The sequence below is a fragment of the Athene noctua genome, chromosome 2 (genome assembly GCF_965140245.1).
Source record: "Athene noctua chromosome 2, bAthNoc1.hap1.1, whole genome shotgun sequence".
Classification (NCBI taxonomy): Eukaryota; Metazoa; Chordata; class Aves; order Strigiformes; family Strigidae; genus Athene; species Athene noctua.
Window position 1 is genome coordinate 126,488,345 of NC_134038.1, and position 26,886 is coordinate 126,515,230.

At 40.7% G+C, this 26,886-nt stretch overlaps 4 protein-coding genes across 6 annotated transcripts in view; 2 read left to right on the plus strand and 2 right to left on the minus strand.

The window, feature by feature from the left end:
• Positions 1 to 1,319, plus strand: part of NMT2 (N-myristoyltransferase 2) — a 30,812-nt gene extending 29,493 nt beyond the window's left edge. The window contains exons 11-12 of the mRNA XM_074900210.1: positions 332 to 469; positions 668 to 1,319. Of these exons, the coding sequence (XP_074756311.1) occupies positions 332 to 469; positions 668 to 688 (159 nt within the window). The 3' untranslated portion in view covers positions 689 to 1,319. The remainder of the gene's footprint in view (positions 1 to 331; positions 470 to 667) is intronic.
• Positions 1,320 to 1,468: 149 nt separating this feature from the next.
• RPP38 (ribonuclease P/MRP subunit p38) lies at positions 1,469 to 8,556 on the minus strand. 3 transcript variants are annotated; one of them, XM_074900212.1, is made up of 2 exons: positions 8,510 to 8,556; positions 1,469 to 6,227 (listed from the first exon to the last, which is right to left on the minus strand). In XM_074900212.1, the coding sequence occupies exon 2, from the start codon at positions 6,194 to 6,196 to the stop codon at positions 5,345 to 5,347; it is 852 nt and encodes a 283-aa protein (XP_074756313.1). In that variant the 5' UTR covers positions 6,197 to 6,227; positions 8,510 to 8,556; the 3' UTR covers positions 1,469 to 5,344. The 3 variants fall into 3 exon arrangements, with proteins under 3 accessions (XP_074756313.1, XP_074756312.1, XP_074756314.1); XM_074900211.1 differs by having other exon boundaries at positions 8,237 to 8,532; XM_074900213.1 differs by lacking the exon at positions 8,510 to 8,556 and adding an exon at positions 8,125 to 8,218.
• Positions 8,557 to 9,924: 1,368 nt separating this feature from the next.
• ACBD7 (acyl-CoA binding domain containing 7) lies at positions 9,925 to 19,589 on the plus strand. The gene is made up of 4 exons (XM_074900214.1): positions 9,925 to 10,119; positions 18,938 to 19,055; positions 19,160 to 19,222; positions 19,310 to 19,589. Exons 1-4 carry the CDS (start codon positions 10,108 to 10,110, stop codon positions 19,381 to 19,383), a joined length of 267 nt encoding a protein of 88 aa, XP_074756315.1. The 5' UTR covers positions 9,925 to 10,107; the 3' UTR covers positions 19,384 to 19,589.
• A 374-nt stretch (positions 19,590 to 19,963) lies between these two features.
• Positions 19,964 to 25,822, minus strand: OLAH (oleoyl-ACP hydrolase). Its single transcript, XM_074897983.1, has 6 exons — positions 25,693 to 25,822; positions 23,972 to 24,110; positions 23,290 to 23,389; positions 21,289 to 21,464; positions 20,338 to 20,423; positions 19,964 to 20,097 (listed from the first exon to the last, which is right to left on the minus strand). The coding sequence occupies exons 1-6, from the start codon at positions 25,820 to 25,822 to the stop codon at positions 19,964 to 19,966; spliced, it is 765 nt and encodes a 254-aa protein (XP_074754084.1).
• Between the last annotated feature and the right edge of the window lie 1,064 nt (positions 25,823 to 26,886).

The following is a 26,886-nucleotide window of genomic DNA, read 5'->3' on the forward strand; positions in this document are numbered from 1 at the left end:
CTGTATATGACTGTAAAAAATTCTCATCTATAAGGATAAAATAAAGGATAATGCTTTAGGGACTCTTCAGACTGTTAGCCTTGAAAATGGCTTTAAAATTCCTACTCTTTTGGAGATAATCTTCAAACAAAGTTGTACCTTATACTTTGCTTTTATTGGAAAAATTTCTTTGTGTGTGTACCTAATTAACAGGTGAGAATGATTCCTGTCTTTTTTTTTCTACTTACTTAGCCTAGTCTCTTGGATATTGTATGCCACTGTGTAAAATATCATTTGTGCATCATTTGTAACTGTAAAAAGTAAAATTTAAAAAATGTTTTGCTATTGCCAGAAAGGATTTGATGTGTTCAATGCACTAGACTTAATGGAAAACAAAACATTCCTGGAAAAACTGAAGTTTGGGATTGGAGATGGAAATTTGCAGTATTATTTGTACAACTGGAGGTGTCCTGGCATGGAATCCGAAAAGGTAAGGGAGAAAAAAAGAGCTTCTGAATTCTGTTAGGTATAACGATACATTAATCTAACTGGTCAAAATGGGCAGAGGTTTTAAAGTAACTGTTTTAATTCGTCATATTTAAGATCCATAATTGAAGTGCGGGAAACTGATGCCGTTTAGATTTATTGCCATACGTGAACTAAAATACTCTGTTTCTTCTTCCTTTAGGTTGGTCTTGTTTTACAATGAGGACACGTTTCTAGAACTCTGAGGTCATCATTTGAGTTAATTTGATCTCCATAACTCTTGGAACGGTATTGTTCAAGAGAAGTAAAAGCACAACGTCAGTGATACTGAAATAGTCCATTAAAGCTGAATGAAGACATCCAGATGTGACCAAATTTATGCATTTTCAGATAGATCAGAAGGTTCATGAAACACTTTTATTGTCCATGAAAAGAATAAAAGCACATTCATTTAAGTTTCAAAGCTTAGCTTGCACCTTGATGAGAAGAAGGTATTTTTTTTCCACTCTGTAGAAAAGACTGTTTTGTACAAACTGAACTTCAGTGGTGGATTAGGGTACAAAAATATTTGCTATTATGTGGATGAACTGCTGCATTTCTATTTATTAAGTGGTGGTGTATGTTTGTCAGTGTAACAGAATGAAGGATACAAACTTGAGTATCTTTGCTTATTTACTTCACATGGATATCATCATTTGGGGGAAAATCATGAAGTACGATACGTTTGTAGCTCTATGAAAGTCCTGGATGTTTTTGTAACTGGAGCAGTATGACAATGTACTGGTTTAACTAGTGCATTTGTTTCTCCATAAGCAACGCTGCCAAATCAATAAAAATACAGATTTGTACTTTGATCTTCAATAGATCAGTGGATTGATTTAACAGTATCGCACTGTTCAGTGCAGGTGTTACCGATGTTGCCGGAATGATAATACATTACTGTACTTAATTTACAGTTGTGGCACAAAACCTTAGTTTTTCCTCAGTAGAATAACATCAGCCTGTGTGTAAAACTAAGAATTTTGGTAGTGCTATCAGGATATTTATAGTTTGAATGTTTTCAACGCTTCTGCAAAATTGCACATATTCCTTTGTCTACTTTGATTTCCTATGAAGTCTGTAATTCTAATGAAAAGTATCTTGTGTAAATATGTATTCATAAATTGTTCCTGGTAGTGTTTTTATCCTGACTTTGGAACAAGAAGTTTTGCTATATCTGTGGCTGGTAAGCAGAAGAGAAATGCTCTACCCTCAGTCCTTGGAAGTCTCTGTACTGCGCTTCCTGAAATGTAGGAGGCCGATCTTTGTTGTTGAGGGGAGCTGTTATAATTCCCTCGCAAATGCTCGGCAAACAGAGTGGCTTCTGAAGCACTTTATATGCATTCCAGCATAGCGTCATAGCTAGATATAATAGCAGTTCTTTCAGCTCACGGATGCTGCAGTAACGTGAGCACCAAGAAACTCTGCAGTAAGAAACTGTTCTAGCTGAAAGTGCCAAATTGTGGTAGTGAAGCCTCTGTGCTGTGAGCATCTTTTGAATGTGACTTGAATATCTCATGAAATGCAAATGTCTAAACTTTCCTTTTAAACATGCCTGTAATTCTGACAGCAGATTTTGCTGGAAGTTGAATTCTGTACCTGAAAACATCAACTTAGATGAAGATAAATTTGTCTGTTCTTCATAACTGCTAGCCCTACCCCCCTCCTTATAGCAGTGGGGGTTTTCTTTCTTCCCGCTCCTTTTCTGATGCGTGAATGGTTTGTGGTTTGGTTTCTTTTTCTCGTTGAATTGCGGTGAGAGGATTCTGCCCTAGAGACAGTGCTAAGTACTTTCCCTTATTGCGTGACAGCTCTGTGATTAAAGCATTCGACCTCCTTCAAACACAGGAAGGGATTGAATGTGGTTTGTCTGACCCCCTGGGTGTGCACCAGCTCGGGACCTCATGAATTTAAAAGGGCTTCAGAGGAGATCTTTCAGACATGTCATGGTACAGTTGGACTTTGACTTTGGCCACTCTGATACCTGTCTGCTAGTAGCAGTCATAACAGACGGTGCAGAGGGAGCTTGGACTCCCTGTGTGAGGCCTGAACAGAATTAAGTGCCTGAAAATGCAATCGGTGGTAGTGATATCTGAGGTAACAAGAATTTCATCTCAACTCCATCAAAGACTTAAGTCCTTAATTCCCGAAAGGCAGGAAGGTGCCTTCCTGGCTGGGAAGTGGCATGGGAGTCTGCTAGGATGAGGAGGAGGTTCACCAAGGGGCTTATGCGTTCTGCTTTGGCTCTAACGGCAGAGCCTTGGCACTCCTCACTGAGCTGCTGCCTAACAGGAGGTGGGACAGCAGGGTATAGCTCTGTCCTCAGTGCTAAGGTACTTCCTTAATCCTTACATCCCTAATCTGGATGGATGCTCTTGAAACGCCAGGTGAAAGACATGCTCGTGTTCTCTGCCTTCCCTCCCCTCAAAAAAATGACAATAGAAGAAATGGTTGGCATTTTCTTTTCTCCTCTCTTCTCTGAAACCAGAAGACAAATCCTCCCCAGTACTATTGTTTGGAAAAGCAGTGGGGCCACAATGGGACCAAATATGTCCAGGTAGAACACAGACTTGAGCCTGCGTTTCCTGCAGCCTGGCTTTCTGCCCTGATCTTGGGGTAATTGCACATGAAGGAAGGCGTGCTATTTACCTCTGAATCTGAGGGGCAGTCTTCTCTGTCTCGTTTCCTAGCTCATGCTGCATGTTAACTGAGGGGAAGGAGGCAGAGTTGTGCTCCTGGAGAAGCTGTGCAGCACTGTAGCTGAAGAAAACTTACTGGGCTAGAGAGCAGGAGGAAAGTGGGCATCTGAGCCCGAGTGCTGAGGCAGTTCCTGGAGAGTTCTGTTCACAAACCTGTATGTGTCACCTACCAGCTGTGTAACCCAACAAGGTCTCCTCTGTCCCTGTTGAGCACTCAAACCTTTTGGCCAGCCCTGCTCTTCACCCTCAAGTGCTTCGCTGAAGTAGCACAGCAGCGAGAGGATGTAAAACTTGATGGTGTCCCAGCCTGCACCCACGCAATAGTAGAGTTTCTCAGGAGGTGGAAAGTGTGGCAACTCCCTCTCGTTTCCTAAGCAGATACCTAACAAAAGGTTATTCTCCATGTGGGTGCCACCGTGGGCAGCTCAATAGGAGAGGCTCGCCTGTTGTTTCCAAAGTCGAACCGGTCTGTGCATTAGGCTAGCTACGAACAGCTACCAGGTAAGACTCCTCGAAACCTAATAGACGGTTTCACAAACTCAAGGCTCGCTTGCTCCTCCACCTTTCCCACCAGTCTTTTGAAACATCTGTCGTTTCCTTCCTAATTTCCTATCTACAGAGGGGACACAAATCCCTGGAAAGCTATAGACCTGGGCAGGCAGCAAAGTTCTTGGAAGATGATTGCAGTGCTTATGTTCTTTACCAAAGCTAATCTTCATGCTCTGTTGAAAGGCTAAGATTTAAACGTTACAGTTAGCCAGTGTGGGAATTAATACACTAGTCTAGCACACCTTCAAAGTTTTATGCATCCAAAAAGCTGAAATAAAGGATGTGTATGAAGGACTACAAAGCAAGGCAAAAAAACCCTGTCCTCTTCTTGCCACCCCCAGCCAGGGAGGGCAAAAATTCTGGCATTAAGTGTCTTAGTTGTGTTTAAACTTCAGGGAGCATAATGACTACAGAATCGTTGCTACTGTCTCCCTTCATAGTTGGTGTCATGAGCTAAAGTCATCACTAAATAAATTCAAAATACAGATTAGCTATCTGATGGCACTGTTAAGTCTGGATTAGCAAATCTCTGAAAACTACATCATGTAAATTTTATCTAAGGAACAACAGAGTAACTCAGTTAAGGTATTTTATGCTTTTTTTCTACACTACTGTACTGACTTTTGCTTAAAATATGGAGCGCCAAGTAAATTCCTAGGCCATTGATTTTGACTGAATTGCAGGACTATTCCTTTCCTTCCTACAACAACTGTCTCATTAGGAAACTGTAATCCTCAGTAGAACTGAAGGAAACTCAAAACTTAAGTGGTATGTTTTCAGTCTTGTAGCAGTTATAGCTGTCATCTACTTTGTATACAACAGTATATGGCTTATCTCCATTTTCTGGAAAATAATTTTAGACTCCATTTAGAAACCAAATTGAGTTTAGGTTAGTTTACATTTTCTCACAGGATGTGTGTTAAATTGTGCATATGGCAATCTTTTTTCAAAATGCAGAAGTAGTAGTTTGGTTTTGTTCTGTATTTCAAAATAAAGTTTTTCCTTCAGCATACTGGACACCAGGTATTAGATGGAACCCAAGTCTGCATATGTTCTTGACCAAAACAAGTTTATTGTTCAGCAGAGAAACTGACAGTTATAAAGGGAATCTGCCTGTGCTGTACAGCTGTTTACTTGAAGCACTGAACCAGCTTTAAAAGAGTTCTACTGGCATGGACCTTTGTTTAAATAAACTTTCACTTTTGGTATTGATTTGTTTGACTAATTATACTCAAATCCGTTCTGCTTGAAGCATGTTCATCTGTATAAAAATATAAAGTTTGTTTAATGCTTTGCATTAATTCCAGAGATGTACTTATGTCTTACATTACTTCACCATATTCAGTACTGATTTTAAGTCCCTGATCTCCAACTGCTGATGAAATATTTGCCCCCAGGTAAAGACTCACACCCAAATTTGAGCAATAGTCTTTATTAAAGCAGAAAAGTACCTCAGCTGGATGCAACATAAAGTTCACCTTGTATTCAGGTGCTTTGCACTGTAAAGCCTAACAGAATAGTTTAGTTAGAGCCGTACTCCATGCCACATTAAAAAAAAATCAGCTTAATATGACAAACCAAACTAAAATTAGTTATGCTGAAAAAGCTTTTTTCTTTTTGCGAGGTGGCTTCTTTATCTTATTTGGATTTGGAACAAGTTTCTTGATTTTCAAAGGCTGTAAAATTACATTTGAAAGATCGAGCTGATTGCTTTCTGTACGCTTCCGCTTCTGGCTCGTGAGCTCATCCCCCAGTGCCTCTGCAAGCTGCTCGGGTTCTTGATTTTCTGAAGAATCTGTATGTGCGTAAGCCACAGATTCTTCAGTTCTGTACTGAAACCATGGCACTTCCAAAGCTGGTATCTTTGGAATTATTGCTTCTATTGCTTCAGTAAATTTATCAGACTGCTTTTTAAAGCCTAGAGCTAAAATGGATGTTAAGCCAAGAAGTGGAGCAACTGTTTCACTGAGACGGGGAACCTGGCCTGCTGGTGTGGCTCGACTTGCACTCAGCTGAATAAGATGTGATGTGATCATGGCAGGTTTTGCAGATTTGCACACCAGCAAGAGAAGTAGCTCATTTTTTTCCAATGCTTTTGTAACTTCATTAACCCCAATAGCAAGCTGTCTTCTAATACTTATGTCAGTCCATCCTGGTTTCTGTTGATGGCCTTCTGTTTCCTCTTCTTTAGGGAGTTCGTTGGTGTTAGTATCACACTTCCTTTTCGTTTGTTTTTTTGTAAGGCAATGTTTTTTCTTTCTTGGAGCCTCAATCTTTTTAAGTCCAGTATGTTTAATCCTTTCTCCTAAGGTCTGCAGTATAAAATGCATATCTTCTCCATCTATGGTTTTCCACTGAAGAAGAAAGGGGTTATCTAGACATGTTTTTACAGTGATTTTCTTTGCTTTACGAAGTGTTGCTGTCCCTTGCGGAATCACAGACATTCTGAGGTTCTTTTGTGTTTTGCCACCCTAGCTGCAGAGGGAAGAAAGAGGTAAACGTTAGTTCGCATAATGTACTCTTTGCTGCAGACATCATAACCAGAAGCTTCTTCTGGGAATGCAGAAGAGAAACATCACATCTCAAAGTGATGCTGGCAGCTATCACCCTCCTCACTTTAGCTCACTGCTAATCCTTAACAAAGTTCCACAAAGCACATGTCATGTTGTGGTGCCTTTTTTTTTAATAAATAAAAAACCCCAACAGACCAGACAGCAAGGCAACGCCAGTGACAAGAGACCCTTCTGAAGCTGAGTGAAAGCAGCTAGAGCTATTACAGATTTTTTAAAATAACACCAATCGACCCCAAAAAACCCCAGAACCGCAAGCTGAAGGACCACTCAATTTTCACTGTTGCACAGCTGCACTGTAGCAGTACTATGACATGAGAAAAAAAAAAAAAAAAAGCAAAATCACATGAAAGAAGCTCCAAGTTCCTGAATTTATATAGGATTTTTAAAACTTTAAAAAACAAAGAGGCAAATTAATCTATGTCTTGTGTTTGTCTGCATTTAGAAGGTAGGATAGAAACCTGCAGACTTAATTTATGCTTTCAGTGAAGGAAGGCAATCCTCTGCAGGCCTCCAGAAAAGCTCAGAAGGAATCTTTTGTGTCACCTAGACCATGCCTTTAGGGATGAGAAAAATTAAACAGGAGCAGAGAAAGAGTAATTGTTTAGCTCTGATTGACCTAGTGCAGAATAACAGTAAAGACATGCAGACGAGCTTGATTACAGACCCTGGTAACTCAGTAAGTCCCCATACTCCTGCCTGGGTCACTATTCACCATCTCCTTGCTAAACTAGCAATTATCTTCATTGTTGGCCAGTCAAGCTCGCAAAGTAAGAGAAGCTCAGGCTTCAAATCAGGAGAAATAAGACATGACTTTCTCATAGGTTTCCTAGTTACACAAGTAGGCATATGGATAGCATTTGTGTACATTGTTTGAGTGGCAGCTTTTAAATATTTACAAGACACCACTTTACTAGTCCTATCAGTTCTCTGTGTACTAGTAGTAAGCCACCTTGTTATAAAAAAAGAGACAAACCCCATCTTCACTGGTATTCCCCCAACAGTACCTAAAGCATTCCTACCATAAAGCAACATCTGTCTGGAGGAATTTTCCCTCAGCTAAACCCTTGTCTGGAAGCCAGTAGGAGAGAGTTGTATCAAAGCAACGCAAACTGTGGAGCTCTCATCAACGAGTCAGAAACACAGAAGCAGTTTTAGTAAAACTGAGTCAGTATTCCAAAATACAACTAAGCACTGTGACCCTCTCCCAGTACTCGCAGAAGAGCCTATGAAATGCCCTGCGGAGCCACCCAGGCAATGGTCCGTCCAGCCCAGTTGTCTGCCTTCAACACTGGCAACTAGAAAAGCTGTTTGGGGAGGGCAGGGCCCCTCTGACGCTTTCCGTTATCAATTTTTCTCTGCTGCCCGCACCCAGAACGGTTGCATCAGGGATGTAAGATGGAAGATCTGCCGACTTTTTATCAGTCCCCTATGGAGCTATAGTCTGCGCGGTTAACCCTTTTGCTCACCATCAGTGGCAACAACTAAAGAATGGAAATGACCACTAGAAATCTTACACGTGACTGAGTTAGAAATGGAAGCTTATGATAGGTTTAAAAAAAAAAAAAAAAAAGCTCTGAGTTATCGTTTTTAAAAGCTTTCAATTAGGGATGCTCTAATGACCGTCTACAAGGGTGTATCAAGCAAAGCCAGCAACAGACTTGTATATGAGAAAGGAGCAAGACGTGAGAAATTTCACAGTTTAAAGATTACATTTTACTTTTCAAAATGGGCACACTACAGAGGAAAACAAGCATGCAGGAAAAGGAAATAAAGCAACGAGGGGGAAAAAAAATACGCACCACGCTTCCCCACCTCGCAGTGCCACGACCCACCCCCCTCACTTCCTGCGGAAGGGAGAAGCGGGGAAGCACCGCCCCGGAGAGAAACCCCCCCGGCCGGCTGCTCACTCACTCGCTCGCTCTCCCGGGCACCTCCTGCCGCCTCCTGACCAGAGGAAGGAGCCGCGGGTTAAAGCACGTCTTCCGCAGGACGCGCACCCCGGTCCCGGGACAGCCGGCTCCACCCGCCTCCCTCGGCCCCGCCGCCACACCGCCGGGCCCACAGCCGGGCCTCTACCCGCCCGCCGAGCAGCGCCGGGCCGGGCGGAGCCCAGGCCGCCGGGTCACAGCAAGGCCCGGGCCGCAACCGCCCCGCTCCGGCCAGCGGCGAGCAGGCCCGCCCTACCTCCGCCCGACACCGGCACCTCGGCGCCCAGCGCGCCTGCGCTCCGGCCGCTGCCCGGCGGGGCGGGGCGGGGCGGGGCGGATCCTCCCCTCCCGCCCTGCGGGCCGGGCCTGGGGCGGGCTGAGGCGAGTAGCGCGGGAGCTCAGGGGGCGCGTAGTGGGCCGCGGGCCGGGCTCCCCGAGGGGCCGCCCGTCTGCCCGCCCGCTGCTGGCCCCTGTGGCGCGGTCAGTGCCGCGGAGGGCGACGGCGCGTTGCCGCCCGCTGAGGGGCAGCGCCGGGAGGCTGCTGCGGAGAGCCGCGCTGGCGGGTGCGCGCCTCGAGCGCTGCCGTGAGCCGCCGCCGCGCGGTGGTGGCGGGGCTGCGCTGCTGCGCCTCCTCTCGGGAAACCGCGGCCCGGGCGGGTCGGCAGGGGCTGCGCAGCCGTGGCGGCGGCGGCTGGGCCGCTCGCGTCGCCGCCCGCAGGCTCCAGTAAGATGGGTGACCGGGCAGAACCGGGTGCGGTCGGCGATTCCCGGAGGCTGCTGCCAGCCGTTACCAAGTGTTTGCCAACACGTTCCGTTTCTGTGCTCGACCTGGGCGCACGGCGGGGTGCCTCGCAGCCTCCCGTGCCTGAAAGAGCAGAGCTGCCCCACCGGAAAGGACGGCGGCGCTTCGCCGTGCTGGTGGGAGGGAGAGTTGGTGGAGTTGATTTCAGATTTTTTTTTAAATCTCGGTTTATCTACTGAAATTGCCTTGGCTTGTTTTCTCGTTAAGTCATGGCTTAATTTAACACGGACTTAAGTTGAGGCTTTCTACATGGCTTTACGGAAGTTCGTGCATCTAAAAATCCTGAAGCATACAGTATTGTGATTAAACCACGCTCAAGGAATGATGAATATAAATGTATAGAGGTGTGAATATAAACTATTTATGAATTGACACAATAGATAAGCAGGGATTTTTTTTTTCCTGTAATGGTTACAGGTGTAGGCTATTCATTTCATAATTTTTTAATTCTGTATTTAGTAAAGCAAATTAAAAAAAACAGCATTCTCGAGGTATTTGGTGTGTGTTACTGCTCGTGTGTGGTGTCCCAGGGATACCCGCGTGTTTTTCAGAGATGGAGCTGGAGGTGTGAGGTCCCAGGCAGGGTTGGGCAGGGGCTGCGGCGGAGGGGACAGTAGCAGTAACTGCTGTAGTTGCGGTTCAAATCACTCGAGTAATTCCTTTTTCAAACAAACAGCTTGAAAACCTCGCTGTATCTCTGCTCTCAGGCTGGCGGCCTAACCCCTCAGGGGTACGGAAACGAGCTCAGGCTTTCTGACGAAACTAGTGTGAGCTTAATGCGCCCGCCGTCCCTGCGCGGGCATTCGTAGGCGCTCAGTTGTCCCCGCGGGGCCCGAGAGGCGCAGCGAGCCCCCGTGTCCTGCCGCGGCGTGGCTTTGCTGCGGCGGGTGAGCTGAGGTCACTCGCGGGCAGCCCCCAGCGCCCTCCCCGCCGCCCGTGGGGCACAGCACAGCCGCCGCCGCCGCGCTCGCACGGCAGCAGCCGAGCGGCAGAAGCAGCGCGTCGCCGGCGGAGAAGGAGCGAGGCCGTTCCCTGGGCATCCTCGCAGCATCATGACTCTGCAGGTAGGCAGCTCTGCATCTGGTGAGGCAGGGACGCGGGAGGAGAGGGAGACATGCGCTGTCCACCTGGGCAATGCCGTGTCCGAGAGAGGGGTATTTCTTCAGCGTAAGGATTATTGCTGCAAAATCAAGGTTACCTTGCGGCACGGGAAATTTGCCTAAGCCTTTGGAGGTTAAATAATGCACTATGTTTCTCAAGTGGAGGGTGACAGTCATGCTGCTTATTTTAAACTACTCGTAGGTCATTTAATTTTTTGGAGCCTCACCTGTTTAGAGCATGCATGAATTTATGTGTGCAGCTGAGTTTGCTAGGACTGGATTATGCATTGAAAAATAGGAACGTACTTAATTTTTTAGGATCTAGCAGTTACTTGTATCTCTATAAAGGAGGAGGGGAGGGAAACTTCTAACACTGAAGCAATGGTCTGTGGATTTGGGAAGCATGAATAATTTTTGAGGGAGTTGTGCGGATTTTTTCTGGTGTGTGCGTCTTTGGAGTGGTACGTGTTTTGGTAGGAAAGCTTCTTTCTGCCTTCTGGATAGAGAGAGCTTCCTTCTACCTCTCTCTGACGATAGATTTAAATCGTTTTTGAGGAAATTAGATCTTACTGGTGGCTTTTAGCCCTCTACCTTTGTAGCAAACGATGAATACTTCCCTTGTCTTGCCCATACCCTGATGGATTAGGCTGTTTTTCTTCATTAGGCTTTCTATTATCCCTTTCACTTCCAAGATTTGCAAGCCCTTTTATCCCAGTCTCATTATAATGTCTGTCTCGGCTCGGTTAGTGTGCGTGTTTTGCAAAGACCGAGCAACATAATGCTCTGACCTAGATGCAGGAAGTGTGTTACCAGTAGCTCAGCAATTTTCTCCTGAGCTGCAATTATGTTGAATGACACAGAGGTTTCATTGTGGAGTTTTACAGCTAAGAGGAAGAATCATATTTCTTCAGTGGGTCACGATTGCCAAATTCCAAATATAACACCACCTTTGTTCAATTAGTGATCACTGCAATTATAGTTCATTTTATTCTGCCTTGAATTCACCGCTGAAAATAAATTTATTAGCCAGGTGATTAAGCAATAAGCCATAAATCACTATTAGAAAGAGCTGAGTGCAGTATAATATGCCATTCCATTGCTGTATACAGTTACACGTTCACATAAAAATCAGTGCTTGAAATATTACGATATCCAACACATTCTGCATTTGGCATTAGAGAGGTTTTCACTGTCGCTTTGGGTAACAGCTACCATCTATATCCATAAAAATTCTTGAATCAAGATGTATGGGAATGAGGACAAAATGAGCAAAATAATGTTTTCATCAGGGAGGCTGTAAAAGGTTTAGAAGTTTTGCAAACTGGTAAAATATTCTGCTGTAAATGAAGAATTCATTCAAGCTTTTTTCTTTGAAAAAAGGGAGTATGTGCTAATAGTCTGATGATTTGTGCATTTCTCTTTAGTTCATGTTTGTATGTTTATGTTTGTATATATGCTTTTAATTTGAGAAGTTAAAGGCAATTTTATTGGCACATGATTAAAAGGAAATTACATTTTTATAGGCTGCTCCTAAGCATGTTGTGTAAGCAAGCAAATCCTAAGCAACAGTCTGTGCACAATGATTGGCTAGACGGAGATGAAGAAAGAAATGTTTTGTGTTTAAATGTCATTTCAGCGTATTTCTTGCCGAGTAGGATACATATTTGTATATTTTAAAAACAGTATCTTGTGATACTTGTCTATAGATGCAAATAGCATAAACGTATATGAAGATAAGAAGCTTATTAACTTAATGGTTTCCTTTTTTTTGAGGGTTGGGGTTTTTTTGTCTTGTACAGGTCTAACAGCATTTCTTGTTCATTCTTACTGTGAAACTTAGATTAGAAAACTATTGAAGGCATGTGGAAGTTTCCTACTGACTTGAATGGTCCTTGTTCATCAATGCTGGCAGAACCTCACATGCACTAGTGGCCACAGTATAAAGATGAAGATAAAACTTATTTGTTTTAATCAGTTTTGGCAACTCAGTTATGTTTTATTATTGATACCACATCTTACTGTTAACAAAGCATGAATGCTGCTTTTGTTTGTACATGTATGGATAATATTAAGAGGTATCTGTGATGCAGGAGTCAGTGATAGGTAAAGTTAAGAATGTCACATTACTGGTGTTTGGATTAAGACTGAAATATTTATTTTAATAAAATTTTACCTGTAAAAGAGATTTTAAGAGTGATGGGCCATTACATATATTTTCACAATCAAACCTACATCCCTTTTATCTATGTCTATCAACAGTGTGTGTGTAAGGCTTGTAGGAGTGTTAGAGATGTACAGTTCCAGTTTCTTTTGGATGGTATTTTTAATTCAGTGATAAGTTAGTTGCATTGCTGATTTTGTTTCCCCTCATTGAGTTCTTCTCCATAATAAATGCTATACATCTATTAAAAATACTGTTGTTAGTGCTTATGTGGACATGTGGTTTTGCATAATTAGACTATAGTTTTGGTACCCGAGTACAAAACTCATTTGTATCCAAATGCTGCAGTGTCTGAACACTGCACCACAGCATGGCATGTCTGGAGTGACTCTGGGGTAAGCCGGGGATGTAAATTCAGAGCATGTGAGTTCCCCTGCAGTAAGCACCCATGTCCTTGCTCCTGCCCTGAGCTAAGCGCAAAGTGGACCAGGCCTATTTTCGTGGAGGGTTAAGGTACCTATCTGTCAAGGAACATAGAGATAACAAGTCGTGCAAACAGTCTCATAAGCACTGTGAGTTCAGACTCCTGTTTAGCTTATAGCGACATGTCTGCCCAACCCCCGTGGTCCCAGACTGAAGGTGCCCATCCTGTGCCTAAGGCACAGGGCAGTGCGCTTGTGAATTCCCTCCCAGCGCTCTTGCTGACTTGCTGGCCTCAAACATGTGTGTTCACCTTTCTGGTTTTGCTTCTGAAAGGAAGAGTAGTGAAATTTACTTACTTTCTATGGCCCTTGGCAACTTTTGGTGAAAAACTAAAAATGAGTTTAACATCTGACTTTGCTGAAGCGTTGCAGGTGGTTGTAGGAAATTCAGGTACAGTTGTCCTACAGAAGGAGAACAAGAGAAAATACCACTGAAGAAGAAAAATAAAGATTGCAAGGCTTTCATGAAAGCAAATACTAATATCACAAATATTAGGAATTCTTCACAGGGAGGATTTTGTTATATTGCTTAGAAGAAGCACAAACAAACTATGAACTGTGATTAATAAATAAACCACTGCTTTTTTTCTTTTATGGCCAAAGATACTTCTCTTTTGAACATCTAGGACAAGCCAAGGATTGAACAATGCATGATTCAGAATAGTTTTGTTTGCACCTAAGCTAGAAGCTATCAAAACTGTAATTTCTGGAGAAATAATCAATTTCTCTAATCAGATTTGAGATTAGGGTTTTCTCATTTGTACAGATTTTTTGTCTGTGGCATCAAGAACAGATAGATGTAGAGAATATACAGTTTTGACGTTAGCCTAACGACTGATCCTAAGGGATCATATTACAATTTGTGCTGTAAACTTCATACAGTCCATTGGAATTCTAATGGCAAAGCTTACAGAATAATCAGCAAGAGTTTCTTTGTATTCTTATTTACTTAACTGCTGTTCAGCAGATTCAGTATTTAAAGAAGAAATTAAATTATCTGAAATACCTGTCTAGCCACAGGTCTTGCAACCATGGCAGGGCAGCCATGGTTACAAAGATTTTGCAGCAGGAATTCCTTAAGGATCAGATCATACTACTGTGTGCATCATGAAAACTTGGCCAGCTGACAGAAGATTTCTAAAAATTTATCATTTACTAATTTGACCTGAATTATAAAGATTTTCATTCTTGTACAGTTACATTCATGAAGTGTTTCTATATTTAACTATTTCCTTTTAACGTCTGCAATTTAAAGGGGTTTTAGAAGAACAAAAATTGACTTGCACTGTGGCATATACTAAAAATGTGTCTCCTGACCTATACATTGAAATACTTCACCACAAGCAAGACAGCAAAACCGTCCATTCACGAATATGCATATCTGAAGTTCTTGTTTATAAGAATCTACATCAGTATTAATGTCACTATGGCTAATTTAAAACATTGAATAAAACTGAAATTATAAATTATTTTGTTTAGCTAAATTGCCAGAAATATTTGCTGTTCAGACCTGTCAGAAGATACAACTCCTGCTCCACAGAGCTTATTACTTTAAGATAATTTCAAAATATTTGTTTTATGGCAGTGAGGAGATACACCCTTGCTTTCACACTACAAAATGCCACCCTATACAGGTTAGAAAGGGCTCCTCAATACTAGCATAACTTTACAAAAAAGGTCACTACGTATTGTGAAGGTTGAGGACTCTGTGCATGCTATTGTATACCTCCTAACCCTCATACAGTCCTGAAAAGTGTTTGCCATTAAGTAGTGTGTTCTCTCCTTGAACTTCTTTCCTGTGGTAGGGGTCCCTCCCATTAATAAGCAAAAGATGATCAAAGGTAAGGTACAGTGATGGAAGGAAATCCTTATGCTTAGTTAGTTGGTAACAACTAGATGCTTTAGTGATGCTTGAAGTGGTTTGGGGGAAACATTTGCTTTTATTATTATTTGATTTAAATCATTATGGCTACTTTTTAAATGGGACCCTCCATAGATTTTCCAAGATTTATTTACTTATAACAGTGTGACTATTTGTAGGGTACCACCTGTGGAATTTGTACTTTGTCAGACTTCTAACCCAGGGGAACACTGGGCCACTATTACTGTCTGTATCATAAAGCCTACAGAGGGTGGAAGCAAGGACAGGTAGCCCAGGAGGAGTACAGAGAAATTGTCTGAGCAGGCAGGGATCAGGTTAGAATACAGAGAAATTGTCTGAGCAGGCAGGGATCAGGTTAGAATACAGAGAAATTGTCTGAGCAGGCAGGGATCAGGTTAGAATACAGAGAAATTGTCTGAGCAGGCAGGGATCAGGTTAGAATACAGAGAAATTGTCTGAGCAGGCAGGGATCAGGTTAGGAAGGCCAAAGCCTTGACAGAATTACATCTGGCCAGGGACATCAAAGGTAACAAGAAAAGCTTCTGTAGGTACGTTGGTGACAAAAGGAACACTAGGGGAAATGTGGGCCCTCTCCAGAAGGAAACAGGAGACTTGGTTACCTGGGGTATGGAGAAGGCTGAGGTACTTAACCACTTTTTGCTTCAATCTTCACCAGCAAGTGCTCCAGCCACACCACCGTAATCACAGAAAGCAAAGGCAGGGAGAAGGAAGAACTGCCCACTGTAAGAGAAGATCAGGTTCGAGACCATCTAAGGAAGCTGAAGGTGCACGAGTCCATGGGACGTGATGAGATGAATCCATAGGTCCTGAGGGAACTGGCGGATGAATTGGCTAAGCCACTGCCCATCATATTTGAGAAGTTGTGGCAGTCTGGGGAAGTTCCCACTGACTGGAAAAGGGGAAACATAACCTCAATTTTTGAAAGGAAGAAAAAGGAAGATCCAGGGAACTACAGGGCAGTCAGTCTCACCTCTGTGCCTGGCAAAATCATGGAACAGATCCTCCTGGAAACTGCTGGGGCACATGGAAAATAAGGAGGTGATTGGTGACCAGCAGGTCAAGGGAGGTGATCCTCCGCCTCTACTCCGGTCTGGTGAGACCCCACCTGCAGTGCTGTGTCCAGCTCTGGGGCCCCCAACATAAGAAGGACATGGACCTGCTTGAGGGGGCTGGAGCACCTCCCCTGTGAGGACAGGCTAAGACAGTTGGGGTTGTTCAACCTGGAGAAGGCTCCAGGGAGACCTTATCGTGGTCTTCCAGTACATAAAGGTGGCCTACCATTTTCTAGCCTTTCAGGAAAATGAATAACCAGGTTTCATATTTCTGTCGTTAAGCTTTGCAGAAGAAAATATTTACATTTTCTTTATCCAGAACAAAGAAGCAAAGGAGCTTTTTGTGGTTCATATAATCCATTTTTAATTGATCCAAACTGACTAAATCCAGCTACTTCAATTAAAATAGTCATCATGATCAATTTAATTTCTGATGATTTTTTTTTAAGTAAACAGTAGAGTAGAATGTAATTAAGTAAATTAAGTAAGTAAAATAGTAGAATGCTGATTTTTTAAGTAAACAAGAGAGTACATGGAAACAAAAAAATGTTGACAAGAGATGCTGTAAGGTCATTTCAACATTATTGATTCAGCTTTTATATGTAGTCTGGAGCATATGATTTTCGTTTATCTAAATTACATATAACATATTCTGGGTGTTTTGGGTTTTAATTCTAGCAAAATCCTGTATTTGTCTTGCAACACTCCCAAATATTTGGTTGGTTAAAAAAAAAAATTTAAAAATCCACAGTGTTTGGTTGTTCTTAAAAGAAATCAGACACAAAAAGTTGGACTTAAAGCTTTATGTTTGTCAATGATTCTATGGTATTATTGCATTTGATTGATATTGAGAATTATTTTTCTCAAAATCTGAACAAACTGCATAAGCATAGTTACATGTTTTCTGTCTGTAAAGTTTTAAGAATATCATTTGGAAGTAATTTGAGCTAGAATTTAATGCAGTAACTCTGCCAAATCGTATACTTTATCAAATGATCAAGTTTCAGAGCTTTAAGCGGACAGATGACACTTGGAATCTGGGCAATTCTCAGTACTGTACTGAGTAAAGAATGAAGGATCATTATATTAAAAATATCTCCACATAACAGCAGTGTTTCTCAAACTTAAAACTGATAGACCGTTTTAACACCCTAGCCATTTTCTGTACTCCTGCATCCACTACTGGGCATTTAGTTCTGGGATGCCTTAGTGGGAATCTCCTGGAAACTTCTGCTTGTCAGTTATTCAAACACTGCGGTTCTTGCTGAGTTAGAAGATTATTTGTCGATAAGCATCTGCGTAGCTGCAGGATTTTTGTCTAAAGAGCTTTCCTTTCATTGCATTTTTAAGGGTGCTATAAACACACAGAACTAGAGATGTTCATTATCGTCATGGAACCCTTCTCATCTAATGTTCTGTGAATTTGTAACTGCAGTCTAAAGAAGACTCAAGATTTATTTTTAATTGCTGTTTTGCAGAGAGCATTCCTTTGCTAGAACACCCTTTTAATCATACATCATGATTTTTCTTAAAACATTGTTTCTAAATACACCTGTCTGCCTGATGCTCCTTGTTTCGACTCTAGTGTTACAGATATAAGTCCTCCTGCGGTGAGGACTTTTGTTCTTAGACTTGCTATTTCTCTTTGTGGATTTCAAACAGCAATTATCCAAAACATTAGAAATTCCTCAGAAGTTTGTATCTGGGAACTTTACTTGCTAGCCAAACTAAATTTCCAGGCTAGAACAAAAAGTGAACTCCATCTCAGGAGGCAGATGTAACTCATCTGGTGGGAGAGTGGCCAGGTTTCTGTGCAGTGAATTCAGGTACCTGTCCTTACCCTCTACCACTGCCTTTAATGCAGTCACTAGCTGATGTGTCCTTATATCAATGAATGTGTAGTTTCGTGATTCCAGGAAGGGGCCTTGCTTTGAAGAAAGATACTTAAGCATCAGTCTTAAAATTTTTTGTTTTCCTTCTTGAATTTAAATACAGAAAGAGCCTTTCTCTTGTACTTTCTCTCTGTTTGAATACAGAATGTTATAGTGAGCCCAGCTCTCATGCATACTTTCTTTTTTCTATCACCTGGTCCACCCAGCACGGTTGCTTGTCAAGGAGAAAGGCATCAACTAACGAGAGAAACGTGCATTAGGTTTTCTTATTAAAATATACATATATATATATATTTCCCGTAACTAGAGAAAGGAAAAAGTGGTCTAAAGAAGCACAGTACAAACTGCTGAGGTAGTGCCAGGGTCTCAGTTATTTAAATAGAGCGACAGCATTCATGCTGAAACTATTGCTGAATACATCAGTGATTTATCACAAAGTTGTAGACTGGTTTTGTACATATTAAATATATGTGTAATAGCACATCTTGCAGGATATATTGTGCTTCTGCAAACACAGATCCAACTCAAAAGCTAAAATAATTATTACAGTCAGCATATAGCATATTAAAGTGACTGAATCTTTTTTGCATTATAGTAGTGCAGTGACCTGGCAGGTCTGTTGTCACTGTATGAAATCTCTCTCTGAAATGTCCTGGGCATGAAACAGGACTCCCAACTCTGTGCTAAAGTCTTAGCCTGAGACCTAATAGATAGGAAGAATAATGGCTATAGCCTTGGGTTGGTGTGAATGTGAGATGCATGGTGATGAAAGGAGTAAAGTTATACTTCACTCTTGTGTTGGAGAGTGGAGAAGTGGCAATGAAGGGGGAAGTGGGCAGTACCCCTCAGAGGGTATTCAGGCTCTGCCACTCCAGTCAGCACTGTGCAGTCAGGGCCAAATTCAGAGATTACTGCTGAGGCATAAAGTTCAGTGAACACCTTCATACCCCCACTGTGACTGTGAAAGACATACATGCTACATTCACTCTATAATAGGCTGCTTGCATAAATATATCTGTAGATCTCCTGACACTAGACAGTCTGTAATGGTTCTAAGTAAAACTGTTGGAAAAATTATTTTAGCAGTGCTGACCCTATTAGCTAAGCTGGCCTAGTTCCCCTTCTAATAACCGAGGGTTTTATTAAGCTTCTTTCATGGGAAAATGCCTAGACTTACCACTGAACCCGAATGAGTAATTGAGAGTGTCTAATGATACTACTGCGCATGCTATACTTAATGTTTTAAGCACACTGCTTGAGAGGAGAACTAACATTTTCTTTTCTTTCACCAGGCTGACTTTGATCATGCTGCAGAAGATGTAAAAAAATTAAAAACAAGACCAACTGATGAAGAACTGAAGGAACTATATGGATTCTACAAACAGGCTACTGTTGGAGATATTAATATTGGTATTCCTATATATACACACTTCATTTACTCCCATATCTTAATGAAATCAAGCAAATGTTAGTAAATCTGCATGATAACCAAAGGTATGCATTTATTTTGGCAGAATGTCCAGGAATGCTAGATTTGAAAGGCAAAGCCAAATGGGAAGCATGGAACCTGAAAAAAGGTGTTACAATAAGTAAATTTACATCATGTAGTCATATCCACAGGATTACCAACGAGGAAAGATAATGACTCTTACTTTCCTTTGCAGGTTTATCGAAGGAGGATGCCATGAATGCCTATATCTCTAAAGCAAAAGCAATGATAGAAAAATATGGGATCTAGAATCCTCAAAATAATTCCCACTAATAACTAACTCTTCAGTGGCTAATGAACTAACTCTGTTATGGAAAATGCAATACTAACTCCTTATTGTTTAGTCTGACAGTAAAATCTTTTAAGCATGTTTGACTGTAAAGGCTATTTACATACATACTCTATTTTTAGATTGTATCTTATTCTAAATAAATTTGAATCTAATAAATTAAGCTTTCTATAAGAATTGTGGATTTTTGTGGGTATGAAATTATATTTAGCAGTTTTGCAGAAGCACACATAGAGAAGCTCTGAAAGTAAAATAACATAGCTGTCATTTTTTGCAAACGAGGTTATAGCATGAAGGGTTTGTGCACATGCAAGATGAGAACAGGGAAAAGATGAAAATTTTATTTTTAAGACCCAAAGCCAATGTTTATTTTCAAAAAAAATCAGAAAAATCGCCCCCTTTTAAAAGGATTACAACAAAGATCTGGAGGAACAGTACAACTCTTAGGTATAACTGCATGCAATTGTACAGAAATAATGACTTATTATGAAGTGCTGTGGACTAATCTTACACCTTTGCCATTAAAATAGAGGGAAATACTCATAGACCAGCATTTTCTATACATCTTGTTATGTGTTTTGTCAAGAAAACTGCATTAGAGGGTTCCAGCAGATAAAAGTGACCTCCAGGAAGGTCATAAAAGGAAGTATCTCCACTTGTTAGATCGTGCCAGGCTGAAAAAGATAATTAAAGTGTCAGAGAAATGTCAACCATTGTTATTTTACATAACTGTTTCAAAGTTGTTATTTAATAATTATTTTAAATCCCATATCAGCTGTTTTGGTTTATACAGTGAGACTGCTCTGTTGATTTGTCTCATTTAAGAAGGACATGAAAGACTCTATAATCATTAGCTGATTCAATACAACAGGAATATGCATAAATGTAAGAGGAAAGCCATTTAAGCGAAGTACCTTCTAAATCATGTGGTTTATCTTCGGACCCATTAAAGCAAGTAATATCACAAGAGAAGGGGATATTCCTTTCTGCCTTCTCAAAACTGTGAACATAAAAAGTAGTAATAAAATACTTTATTTGGGGTTTGCTTCCATATACAAAATAGCTGTTTCCTTCTCTTCCAAAACATAACTTCAGGAATTAAACTGTGCACAGAAGGAATTACTGTAAGATTCTTAGCTCTTTACCCTACTGCAATTAGGTCTAAAAATTTTAAACAAAGAATGACCCAATAGTTAGGAAGAAGAGAGCTTCAACCTGCAATAAAAATTCTTACCAATAAACAATTATGTTTTCTGCTTATATTCAAGTTCTAGCATTTCAGGGCCTTATCAGCATCGGGTTCCTATGGCCAAAATGGGTCCCACATCCAAGAGTGTCCTTGTCTTTGCCCGGATAAGAAACCTTAACCACTCAGCTATGTGAGCTGTTGTGTAACATCAGTGGGGACAGCAGTTAGGACGAAAGAAGCTGGTTGCTCTCTAGATGCCCAGAGCACAGGGGTTCTTTGCTTCTGGTTAGGTTAGGGGGCCTTGGATCAGCAATCTGAATGCAGTGATCCTGGAGCATAATTAGTTGAGCTTATTAGACTCAGAAAACAACAATAGATAGGAGAATATTCCTCTTAGTGGCTACTAACTTTGGATCCAAAGTAGAATTGTAATTCTACCGTGACGCATCTGCTACTGTAATAACAGTAGTGCTTACTACAGTAAGCAATGTTTTCATCTAGGGCTTAAATACTAGAATATAAATGGAAAAGCACACAAAGGAGAAAACTATGTTTACTTTTTCATACTCTTTATAACAAATGAGAACAAATTACAGAGAAAAACCCTGAAATGATTAGACAGAAGTAAAAACTGTAAAATGCAGATATAAATGTAATACAAAATTGTAAAACTTACGAAAATGTCTGAAGAACTCTAATATCTTCTCTGAAAGTATGTATCAGATGTTTCTTAACATCTTCATATTGGAGAAACTCAGAAGGAGTTCCTCCTAAGAGTTGTATATATGTAATAATGTCTTCATCTTGTGCATCACATAGGGGTATGCTTTTGATGGGAAGAAATGCTTCAGACTGTCAGCACCAGATAAAACAAATCAGGTATATATTTTTTAAAGTATATAATCATATCTATATATATCAGGTATATACTTTGTAAAGTATAAAATAGACTTTTAAAACTCCTAAGTTCAACAAGGACAAGTGCAAGGTCCTGCACATGGGTCAGGGCAATCCCAAGCACAAATACAGGCTGGGTGATGAGTGGTTTGAGAGCAGCCCTGTGGAGAAGGACTTGGGGGTATTGGTCAATGGAAAACTGAATATGAGCCAGCAATGTGCCAACATATCCTGGGCTGCATCAAGAGAACTGTGGCCAGCAGGTTGAGAGAGGGGATTCTTCCTCTACTCTGCTCTGGTGAGACCCCACCTGGAGTGCTGCATCCAGCTCTGGGGCCCCCAACATAAGAAGGGCATGGACCTGCTTGAGTGGGCCCAGGGAAGGGCTATGAAGATGATCAGGGGGCTGGAGCACCTCCCCTGTGAGGACAGGCTGAGAGAGTTGGGGTTGTTCAGCCTGGAGAAGGCTCCAGGGAGATCTTATAGTGGTCTTCCAGTACTTAAAGGGGGCTTAAGGAAAGATGGGGAGGGACTCTTTATCAGGGACTGTAGGGACAGGATGAGGGGTAATGGTTTTAAACTGAAATAAGGTTTAGATTAGCTCTAAGGAAGAAATTCTTTCCTGTGAGGGTGGTGAGACACTGGCACAGGTTGCCCAGAGCAGCTGTGGCTGCCCCCTCCCTGGCAGTGTTCAAGGCCAGGTTGGACGGGGCTTTGAGCAACCTGGTCTAGTGGGAGGTGTCCCTGCCCATGGCAGTGGGGGTGGAACTAGATGATCTTTGAGGTCCCTTCCAACCCAAACTGTTCTGTGCGTCTGTGATCCTATTCTAATATTTTCATTAAGAATTGTTTTAGTAAGAAAGTACAATGATTCTCTGTCTCCAGTATACAATGGCTGATTAGTTTAACATCCACAGGGAATACCTCTTGGTAAGGCTTCATGGACTGTTTGCTGAAAATACAGATTATGAGTGAGCCAAGTCCCCTCAAGGTCTGAAACTTCCACAGACAAGTAACGATTAATTTAATTTTGTTCAAAGTTTGACTCTCACTATTGAAATACAACTAATAAAATAATCTGTTCAAGAGAAAGAAAAGCCTAGCAGTGGACACAAATCTGACTGACGTAGGACCGGAGAGACCAACCTCTTATGGAAATTTGTGGGAATATTAATTGCTTCCATGAAGTACTAGCTCATTCTCAGGATTACTAAGAAGCCCCAAAAACAGAAAAATGGAAATAGTAAATGCTGACTGAGGACGAGAGGAATGGGAAAAAGCCACTTCACCGTTGCTTTCCTTAAAAGACTAGCAGAACCACCAGAACCCCAGAAGAAACTGAGGACAGATTAAAAAGCCAAAAAAGAGTGAGGAGGGAAAGAAACAAATGTGCAAATGTACTGAGGGCTGGTGCAGGAGGTTTATGAAAGACTAGGTTAAGACAGTTATTTCAAATGTTACAGAGTAGGGAGTGGCACTTTATATTTTGATTACTTTTCAGTATTAAGCCAAAGGTCATAGTAAATAATACAGAATTCAAATGAGGTAGCATTCTCTTAAGAAGACTGTTCTCCCTAGGCTAAGGTTAGCAGCAGTGAATATTCCGTAATGTGAAATTCTCTGACTGCCTCAGACTTTTCCTCTAAGAAAACAGAACATTCAGAAGCAATGCTTGTTTTGTATTAAAGCCACTCTGCATACCATACTGTAAAATGTTGTTTTTACTCTTGGTAGCTAATATACTGTTTTGTTTCCTAGTATTAATGATTCTGTAACTTACATTTGGGGCATGTGCCCCTGATACAAAAAGATGGATCGGCTCTAGTCCGTACTTTTCTTTCAAGTGTAGTGCAACTGCAAAACTAATATAAGATCCAAAACTGCAGCAAAAAGACAAAGAACGGTGAGCAAAACCATACATAAAACCTGGAAAATGTAAACATAATTTGAATTTCAGTGCTTATTTGCTGTCTTGAACCATTACTGAAACCATATATGACATGTAAATTACAGTGGTATTAGCAAATTGTGTGTTACTATACAGTCTAGTTTTACAAATCAGACTTTTAAAAAAATCCCTCTTTCTTGTAGTAGTCTCCTTAATTTGAAGTAAGAACAGTTATTTTAAATACTGGGGACTAAGTAATCTTGAAAATCTATGTGTTTTAGGAATGGTTCACCCTGCATTCATATAGAACAAGCACTGACACAAATATTAACAGTAAACAGTATTATAATTTATCAGTGAAAAAAAAAACAGAAACAAAACACAACACTGCCTGAAGTAAGAACAAAATAACCAGAGTCTGAGATCAACAACATGTTTTAGGCTGACTTGACAAAAGACCTTTGCAGAAATGTCTTTCTAAAGTTTTTGCAAATAAAGGCAAGTAACTATCTACTCCTAGAGTTCAAAGATAGAGCTTCTTCATTACGGTATCTAAAAATGTATATATTTTTACCTGTGACCAAAAAACGCAAATGGTTTTTCTTGCAATTCTTTTAACAAAACACTTGTAATTTCATTAACTATGGTTGTCATGTCTTTTGCAAAAGGCTCCTTAAGACGAGATTCTCTTCCAGGAAGCCTTACAGAGGACACTGCAGAAAAGGTGGAGGAATAATAATTATAGTTATTTCAGATAGAAACAGGAAAATACATTTAACTGTTTTTTAATCTATTCTGCAGAATACATAGATTATTTAAAATAATCCTTTTTACAGTTGATATGGTATATTTGCTATTGCTACTACTGTCCTTTAATCCCATGAGAGATTCCATCCCTTCCTTTACTCAAAAACGTTGCCTCTCCAGTTGATCTGATTGATAAATAAATGCCTTGGGTCAGAAATCCACAAGGTCCTGATCTCAGCTGAGGTTTCAAAGGACTTTATTACTGTTAGCATTACTAAACAACCACAAATTCATTAATTTCAATAAGTTGGAGGCTTGTATAAAATGCATCCTTTCAAGGGCAGCATTAGAAAGTTAAACTATAGTAGAATCATACAGTCCCTGTTCTTTGCAGGCTCTTCAGCACTGCACATAGTAAAATGTGGAATCGTAGTATAAATTGCTGACAACTTATGTGGAAGGACATATTACATGCTTTTATTATATTCCTCACAAAAATGGGGATTTTCTTCTTGCTGTTTAGAGAAAGTAAGGTATGAATAGATCAGGGAAAAAAATGTTGATTTTCTAAAATCTCCTTGACATTGCACATACTGCCAAACTAATAGAGAAGCAATAGGTCAGACACAAAGTATTTTAGGAGATATAGAATAAACCACTACTTAATACCATAGATAGCAGTGCAGAAAGGTTTGCATCTTCTATACTTCCTTCCTGCAGAAAAAATCTCTTAAAGAGCATGCTGCACCCTGATTTTATTTATGTGTCTGCAGTTGCTCATAGGCCATCTCCTTAGTAACTTCATTGGAAGTAGTTCCAGTGGACAAAAGCGCTTATTTTTTTCTTTAAAATTTCAAGAAAAATTTGATGTGACTTGTGCAACTGTTTACAGAAAGCATACAAGCATTTAGAGGACTAGTGCAATTGCAGTGGAAATGCTCTCTATAAATGTTAATTTTTTTTTTTTTCTTTGGGGAAGGGTCTGGAAAATGGCCTTCATTCCTCTTCAAATAGTTCAGCAATGGATCTTTTCAGTGCTGATACAGCCTAATAGCAGTGAGAATTACTTCGCACTGTAACGAAATGTTAAACTTCAGTTTTGACACAAGGAGCGCAAAACCACACAAACACTCTGGATAATGGAAATACATTCTGTGCAGTCTCTCAACATTAAGTAGTTCTCACATCTGCACTACTAACCTTGTTGATGCCTTTTTAAACATATTAACAATATGCCAGTGTATTGCTGCTTCTGAGTCATACCAATGGTTTCTGAAGCAATCAAGCCTACTATAGTCTTGTGAAATCTAGCTCTGAGGATATAATTTTTTAACCTAGTCAAATACAACTTGATGAAGGTGGTATATAAACTTAGTAAACTCAGCATCCTAATAGAAATGCTAATTCTTAATGGAATTCCTTTCTGGATAAAACCCATTGGAAAAAAGACTGCAGTGCTCTCAAGAACATTACATTCCATGGAAAAAATCTGGCTTCTGTGTATTTCAGACTTGCTTAACTTCTGCTTTAGCTACACAAATGACTAACCTTCAATTGAGCTGCTGAAGAGTTTGCCCCATGCAGCAAGTTGAGAAGTTCCACCACCAGCCCACGGAAAGCAAATCAGCCTACAAAGAGCATTTGGCCTCTTGTATGGACAAACAACCAGCTTTTCCATTCCTAAAAAAAAAAAAAAAAAAAAAAAAAAACAACCCCACAGGAAAACAACACATCATTCTAGAACAAGACTCTTAAGGTATAGGAAAATTAGAATGACTTAAGTCTAATTTGAAACAATGGGCTGCAATATTTTCTGTCATCAGAACTGCTTGTGCTACAACAACAATCTGCTAGATATGAGATCATCTCCATGCAGCCGTGGAAACAAGTTCTGCTTTTATAAACGGTGGTGGAATAGTATTGGACAGCACCTTTGGTTAATATTTTTTCCTATTTGAGTCACTGACCACAAAGAACCTAACAAGCAGCAAAACAAATTGATATGGGATTTCAGGATGACCATTTTAAGACACAGGCTTTTAGAACATAAAAATATAAGGTCCATCTAAAGACCTAGAAAACATAAGGATCACCTAGTTAAATATTCTCTCTACTACAGTAGTAAAATAGATGTCTAGGGAACAGCTGGATGCAGTTTCTTTATACAGGAAATATCTTTCATGTATTTATCCACCCTCTCCTTAAATTCCTATGAACAGCTGGCATCTACGACATCCTCTGGCAATGAGTTTCACAGCTCTACTATCTCTTGCATAAAGAATTATCTCCTTTTTTGTTTTTAATCTGACTCCTACAACTTCAGTTGATGGCCAGAGGTTAGTACAATAGAGAAAGTGAATGGTGCATCTCTCAAGATTTGCCATTGAGCATTTCTGAGATCTTCTGTCATATTGTCCCTGCCCTCAGTCAGCTCTTTTTCCTGAATGAAAAAGGCCTGGCTTGCTTAGGTGTCCCTCATATGGCAATACTTCTATACTCATGACTGTCATTGCTGCCCATCTCTGGACTTTTTCTAATTACATTCTTTTTGAGATGGTGGAGTAACCAGAGCCACATTCAGTTTTATCACAGCAGCTTTAGTATTTTTGTTTACTGACTGACAGAAGTAATAGCTGAAGCAAGATTATAACTACTCCTTCCTTCTTACTGAGAAGAAAAAAATCGCATTGAACATGCCAACTGCATTGTCTCTAGCATCAGATACTGTCTTTACTATCTGAA